This window comes from Neovison vison, chromosome X, assembly GCF_020171115.1.
Source record: "Neovison vison isolate M4711 chromosome X, ASM_NN_V1, whole genome shotgun sequence".
Taxonomy (NCBI): Eukaryota; Metazoa; Chordata; class Mammalia; order Carnivora; family Mustelidae; genus Neogale; species Neogale vison.
The window spans coordinates 33,191,362-33,199,016 of record NC_058105.1 but is presented as its reverse complement, the minus strand read 5'-3'; the positions used below and the strand labels follow the sequence as shown (position 1 = coordinate 33,199,016).

Genomic DNA, 7,655 nt, shown 5'->3' with positions numbered 1-7,655 from the left:
AAAATAGGATCTAAGGGGCACCTGGCTGGCTCAGTCGGTAGAACACGTGACTTTTGATCTTGGGGTTGTGAGTTCAAGCCCCATAATGGGTGTAGAGTTTTCTTAAAAAACGATAAGCAAAAACAGGATCTGAATAAATGTCAGCAAAGTTGAGAGTCTCGACACTGAGGAAGGGGAAATTTTAAATGGCAGATTAGTGTATCTTTAGCCACAAAGCCATATATAATGACATAGATTCATACTTTTCACAAATAGCTCTTTCTCAATTCTAAATCTGGTTCTACCATTTGGTTGGTAAGAAACTTCATTTCTCGGTTTTTCTCTGAGACAGGGAAAAAAAGAAAAACCAGAATGAAAGCTATTCCTGGAACAATGTGGCAATTTTAGGACTCTAGGTTCTAAGTTATGTTATAAGCCTATCCAGGTATGTGCTTATCCTTTTGGAGGAAAAGAAAAAGGGGCTTTTGCCACAATCACTGGGGGAATTTTGACACCAGACATGTCAGAGCAAGGCAATAGGACAAGTCTCTGAGCATCAGGAATGTCACCACTGATTGGGTCAGTAATTCTTTTGGAGAACCCGAGTAATGAAATGCCACCAGGTTTTAACAATGATGTAGGGACAATAGCCATCCACCCGACAGGCTTAGGGACAAGAACCACCAGAGTTGCACAAGGGGTATGTGTCCTTAAAGCTGAGTAGGGCCCTTTCAGGCAGCTATGGATGAGGGGACTTGGACCATGTCTCCCAGGAAGGAAGACACAAAGAGAACAACACTATAGGCAGAGAACTGGAATCGTACTGAGTTCTCCCAGTGTCTGCACTTAAGGCCAAGTTCATCTTGTCTAAAATAAGACAACTTGGGATTTTCAGGAGGCCATGTCAACTGGTCATCAGGAATCGGGGGGGGACAGATTGAACTTATACACAGATGGAGCAAGCAGAGGGCTTTTTAGACTGTGAATCACATCATGTGAACCTTTTTCAGTGGGTTCCAATCACTTTCGGAACCAAATCCAAAATCTGAATCATGGGCCAATATGTTTGTTATCCTGGCTACTTCTCAGAGTTCTTGTCTCACTTCTTTGAACATCCTGCTCTGGGCATGCTCTTCTCCTTGTCAGAACATGCCAAACGTATTCTTGCCTCAGGACCTTCAGATTTGCTGCTCTCATGGTCTGGAATGTTCTTGACTTGGACCTTTGCAAAGTTTACCTTTTCACTACATTGATATCTCTCGTCACACATCACCAGCTAAGAGAGGCTGCCCCTGATTTGACTGATTTGACATAAAATTCGCTTTATCCCCTCATCCTGCCTTAATTTTCCTTCTAGTAATTATCACCATGTGATGATAGGATACCTATGTGTTGACTAATTTATTATCTGTGCCTCACCAGACCACAAGTTCCATGAGGGCAGAGATTTGGTTTTGCTCATGCCTTACCCCGAGACTTAGAATAGGGCCTGGCACATAGTGGGTATTCAGCTAATATTTGTTGACTGAATAAATGAATTAAAACAGATATTCAAATGAATCAACTTTTGTAGAAATTTTGTTTCTAAACTGGGCGAGCCTTAAAATAGCAAAAACAGTTACACATAGGAAAATCAAGTTTTTTTGTTTTTTTTTAAGAAGGTTACAGGCCCAGCATGGAGCCCAGCATGGGACTTGAACTCACCACCCCAAGATCAAGACCTGAGCTGAGCTCAAGGGTCAGTTGCTTAACCGACTGAGCCACCCAGGGACCCCCAAAATCAAAATTTTTGACAGTTCTGAAAAATTAAATGCTGTAAATAATCTTTACCATTTCACAATTGAACCCACATTTCCACTTCACCCTCCATGTGGTCATTTAAGCTTGGTCCCTCTTCAGTAGCAAGACACAGGGTTGGGGGGGTACCTGGGTGCCTCAGTTGTTAAGCATCTGCCTTCGGCTCAGGTCATGATCCCAGGGTCCTGGGATCGAGCCCCACATCGGGCCCCCTGCTCCATGGGAAGACTGCTTCCCTCTCTCCCACTCCCCCTGCTTATGTTCCCTTTCTCACTATGTCTCTCTCTGTCAAATAAGTAAATAAAATCTTTAAAAAAAAAAGACATGGGGTGGATAGAATGTCTGTTATTGGTGTCAGAATCTCTAAACACTCTTACTTTGGCAAGGCTGGAGAGAAAGCTATTGAAATGTGTCTTGTTCCAAAGAATCCCAGAAATACCAGACAGGATCACTCTTTTGGAAAATTAGACCCATGGAGATTGTCGGTCTATTTAAACAGACTCAAGCCCCAACTTACTACATCAGCACTTAGTACTCTTCAACTGCACACGCTTGTATCTGAAGTAGCTTGTGCCCCTTAATCGGTAGGAGAGCCTCATTTGTTTATGGAAATGCTGTGATGCCCTGAACGACCAAGGGCTTCCTCTGGAGCACCTTGGGGAGAAAGCTGGCAGGTTCCGGCTGCTCCGTGGGCCTGTGGAGCAAAGACTTTTATCTCTATCAATAAAACTCACCAGCTCAGCCAAGTATTGACAGTGACACCATTATTAGCTCTGCTGTGCACCCAAGTGAACAAATGCTTCCTGAAGTATCTTATGTTACTCTCTTTGGGCATCCCATGCTCTACTTTGATCGAATTGGACCACTCCCAGGGCACCTGGGTGACTCAGTCGGTTAAGCGTCTGTGGTTAAGCTCAGGTCGTGATCCCAGGTACCTGGGACGGAGCCCCACGTTGAGCTCTCTGCTCGGTGGGGAGCCTGCTTCTCTCTCTGCCTGCTGCTCCCCTGCTTGTGCCCTCTCTCCTCTGTCAAATAAGTAAATAAAATACTTTTTTTAAAAATTGGACTACTCCCCTTTACTGACCATTCCCTGTGTTTTTCTGCCTTAATACATTTGGTCCTATTGCTCCCTCCCTTGTATTATAGGGGTTTTTTTTCCATATATCTATCATAGTAAACTACGTACAGTAAACTATAAGTCCATTCATTCCCTCAAGTACAACCTCACATTAAAGAGGGAAAAAAAGTAAGTAAATGAGTCCAAAGATCCAGTCAGAAATTTCATTGCTAAAACATGTAGCACACCAAAGTGTCAGTTTTACTCTATGATAACTTTAAAAATAAAATAACAATATACCATCAACGAAGTATGCAGGACTCAAAGACATATTCTATTTTTCCCACAATGACTATCTTGATGTCTTATATAAAATAATGAGGACCAAATTCTCCCACCATCCCCCCAAAAGTTGGTGCCCCAGGTTTGCAAGCATGTGCTTAGACTGTCTATTGGGTAAACGAGCACTGTGTAAGGAGAGATCCACACTGTTCCCTCCGATTTTAGAATCCTAAGGACAATTATTTCTTTTCTTTTTTTTTTTTTAAAGATTTTATTTGTGTATTTGTCAGAGAGAGCACAAGCAGAGGGAACCGCAGGCAGAGGGAGAAGCAGGCTCCCCACTGAGCAAGGAGCCCCATGCGGGGCTCGACCCAGGACCCTGGGATCATGACCTGAGCCAAAGGCAGAGGCTTACCCCACTGAGCCACCCAGGCGCCCCTATAATTATTTCTTTAGTGCAATACAGGGCTGAGGAACGTCCAGAAATAAGGTTGTCTTGAGTAGAAGTATGAAGGATATTGCTCTTGTGCTGATGTCCAGAGAAGATAGCTGTTGCCACAGTGTGATTTGAGGGCCACCGCAGAAGTCTGACCCTACTGACCTGTACTTCTCACCCTATACTCAATCTTCATGGCACTTCAAAAGAAGAAATGAGCAGCTTACCTGGATTGATGCATCCTGCTATATCAGAAACATAACACCTGTAGGAATTTGTTTACTTAACTAAAATATACTCTTTGAGTAAAGCCAGACTTAAACTTACTTTAAGCTTATGTCCTAAAGCCAGATGTAAGGCTGGTCGACCACGATGGAGCGGGGAGGTCGGCAGGAGGAGGGAACAGCTGAAACGTGGTTCATATGAGTTCTGTTTAAATGTGTTATTCAAGTGATGCTAAGGAGTAGCTGAGTTATATAATATCAAACTATTTTTAAGGGAGGGTTTAGATCAGAAAAAAAAATACTCTTGCATGTGTCAGATCGCTTGCACAGGACCAAATGCATGGACGGCAAATTACAGATGGAAAATTTCGGGAAAGCAAAAGCAGAGGTTGAAAAGCTCCCTATTCAGGGAAGGGCTGGTCAGCAGGGAGGCAGAGGAAGGAAAGGAGTGGTTTATGCTGTGGGGATGGATTAATTTTTCTGTTGCGGAGGCTTGGGAGGGGTGAGACGGATTTGTCCTTGGCTTGCAGATAAAAAAAGACGGTTCTGGGAAAGACAGCCAAGTGCCACAAGATGCTTAAAGCAGGTAGCTAAGCTCATCGTGTGGAAGGGAGGGAGATAGGCAGGGGTTATGCCGCTTGATTGAACTGTTACAAGTCTAACTCAATAGCTGGAAAGGTAGAAACAGCCCCCAAAACTCATCATGAATGAATCAGCGAAGTATGGTCTACACTTGCTGCGAAATCTGATTCGGCCACACAAAAGGAATAAAATATGGAGAGGTACAGGCTACAACATGGATGAACTTGATAACATTGTTCAGTGAAACAGCCAGACACAAAAGGTCACAGGTTGCTGGATTCTGCTTCTGTGAAATGTCTAGAATAGGCAAATCCAAGCAAACAGAAACCAGATTAGCAGTTGCCGGGGGTAGGGGATGGGAATTTGGGAGCAACGATTTAATGGGGATGGGGTTTCCATTTGCGCTGATGAAACATTTTGGAACTACATAGTGCCAGTGGGTATACAGTATTGTAAACCACTTAATTGTTTACTCTCAGATGGCTAATTTTATGTGAATTTCCTCTCCGTAGAAAAACTATTTAAGCTTTCCTCAAATTACAGGGGGCTCTAACTCTAACATTCAATATTGAAGGTAGGTTCTTTTTAAGCTGGCCTTCCTTACATCAAAGTCAGAAAATAATATTGAAGGGTTAATGAGAACCATAGATAATTGTTTTTATTTATTTAAAAAAACTTTAAATCTAGTATAGTGAACATACAATGTTATATTAGTTTTAGGTATACAATATAGTGATTCAACAATTCCATACATGTCTCAGTGCTAATTATAGTAAGTATACTCTTAATTCCTTTCACCTGTTTCATCCATTCCCCCACCCACCTCCCCTCTGGTCACCACCAATTTGTTCTCTGTAGTTAAGTCTGTTTTTTTTGGTCTGTCTCTTTTTTTCCCCTCTGATCATTCATTGTTTCAAAAATTCTACTTGTAAGGGAAATCATACGGTATTCGTCTTTCTCTGACTGATTCACTTCACTTATCATTATGCTCTCTAACTGCATCCACATTGTTGCAAATGGCAAGATTTCATTCTTTCTAATGGCTCAGTAATATTCTATTGCACATATACATAGATGTGCAATAGAATATTATATATATATATATATCACATCTTCCTTATCCATTCACCTATCAATGGACACTCGGGCTGCTTCCATGTCTTGATTATTGTAAATAATGCTGCAATCAACATAGGGGAACATATATATATTTGTGAATTAGTGTTTTCGTATTCATTGGGTGAATACCCAGTAATAGAATTATAGGATCATATGGTAATTCTATTCTTCATTTTTTTGAGGAACCTGCATGCTGTTTCCCACAATGGCTGCACCAGTTTGCATTCCTATCAACAGGGCACAATGGTTCTTTTTTTTCCATCTCCTCATCAACACTTCTTGTTTCTTGTGTTGTTTATTTTCGCCATTCTGACAGGTGTGAGATGATATCTCATTGTGTCATTTGTGTGTGTGTGTATGTGTTTTGACTGGACTAAGTGGCCTTACTGGGGGAAAGCCAGGACTACAATGGATTTTAGAATTGGCACTGGGGCCCTTCTTCTCGCCAAAAGTGGGCAACAACATTGACAAAGCGCCGGTTGTACACATCCACCGCCTGGCTTGGTTTGTCTCCTTCTGTTTGTCCTGTTTGGCCACCTTGGGAGTCTGCCCTCTTACTCTCCCGGCATGGGCCAGGGAACCATGGACTTCACCTCCAAGCATGTGGCTGGCTACTGCTGGGGTGATCAGAGCCTCCACTTCACACCGACCCAGGGTAGCCTCATCCTCTAAGGGTGTGCCTGCCAAGAGCACAACTTGAGCTTCTGGAGCGATGCCCTCGGGTGAGGCTACAGGAGCCTTGATCTGGGTGACCATCTCCTGGCCGGTCACCTTGAGAGTATGTAGCTCCTGGGTGTGGACAAGGAGCTGCATGTCAGCTACCCACCTGTGGCCACCACAGCCCCTGCAACCTTCCTGGGGCTTTGACCTGCATTTCCCTGTTGAGGAGGGATGAGGAGGGATCTTGAGCATCTTTCATGTGTCTGCTGGCCATCTGGATGTCTTTGTTGCAGAGATGTCTGTTAATGTTTTCTGCGCATTTTTAAATGGGTTATTTGCGTGTTCGGTGTTGAGTTGTATTAAGTTCTTTATACATTTTGGATGCTAACCGTTTACATGTCATTTGCAAATATCTTCTCCCATTCAGTAGGCTGTCTTTTAGTTTTGTTGTTTCCTTTGCAGTGCAGGAACTTTTTATCTTAATGCAGTCCTAATGCTTATTTTTGCTTTCGTTTCCCTTGCCTCAGGAGACGTATTTAGAAAAACGTTGTTATGGCCGATGTCAGAGAAATTACTGCCTGTGCTCTCTTCTAGGATTTTTATGATTTCAGGCCTCACATTTAAGACTTTAATCCATTTTGATTTCATTTTTGTGTATGACGTAAGAAAATGGTGCGGTTTCATTCTTTTGTATGTAGCCGTCCAGGTTTCCCAGCACCATTTGTTGAAGAGACTGTCTTTTTCCCATCACATGTATTCTTGCCTCCTTTAATTGGCCATAAAATAGGGGGCTTAGTTCTGGGCTTTCTATTCAGTTCTATTGATCTATGTGTCTATTTTCGTGCCAGTAGCATACCTGTTTTGATTACTACAACTTTGTAGTATATCTTGAAATCTGGGATGATACCACCCATTTTGTTCCTTTTCAAGATTGCTTAGACTGTTTGGGGTCTTTTCGGTTTCATGCAAATTTTAGGATAATTTGCTCTAGTTCTGTGAAAAATGCTGTTGGTGTTTTGATAGGGATTGCATTAAATCTTTAGAGTGATTTGAGTGTATGGACATTTAAATAATATTTGTTCTTTCAGTCCATGAGCGTGGAATATCTTTCCATTGATTTGTGTGATCTTCAATTTCTTTCGTGACAGTTTTATAGTTTTCAGAGTACAGATCTTTGCCTCCTTGATTAAATTTATTCTTAGCTATTGAATTTGATACAACTATAAATGGGATTGTTTTCTTAATTTTTTTCTCTGCTGCTTCATTATTAGTGTATAGGAATGCAATGGATTTCTGTATATTGATTTTATATCCTGTGACCTTACTGAATTCATTTATCCATTCTAGCTAATTATTTTTAAACTTCTCTACTTCTATAAACTTTGATTTACTTTTCCACTTTAGTGGAAAAAAACATTTTACTTGGGGCGCCTGGGTGGCTCAGTGGCCTTTGACTCAGGCCATGATCCCAGGGTCCTGGGATTGAGCCCTGCATCGGGCTCTCTGCTCAGCAGGAAGC

General features: G+C 42.1%; 1 protein-coding gene across 1 annotated transcript; it reads right to left on the bottom strand.

Annotated features, from left to right (window-relative positions):
* Nucleotides 1-304: 304 nt before the first annotated feature.
* On the bottom strand, nucleotides 305-6,292 carry LOC122896534 (ubiquitin-like protein FUBI). Its single transcript, XM_044234698.1, has 2 exons — nucleotides 5,864-6,292; nucleotides 305-322 (listed from the first exon to the last, which is right to left on the bottom strand). Exons 1-2 carry the CDS (start codon nucleotides 6,287-6,289, stop codon nucleotides 305-307), a joined length of 444 nt encoding a protein of 147 aa, XP_044090633.1. The 5' UTR covers nucleotides 6,290-6,292.
* Nucleotides 6,293-7,655: the final 1,363 nt, after the last annotated feature.

Coding starts and splice junctions, on each gene's coding strand:
- LOC122896534 (XM_044234698.1), bottom strand. CDS start 6,289: ATGCAGCTCCTTGTCCACACCCAGGAGCTACATACTCTCAAGGTGACC.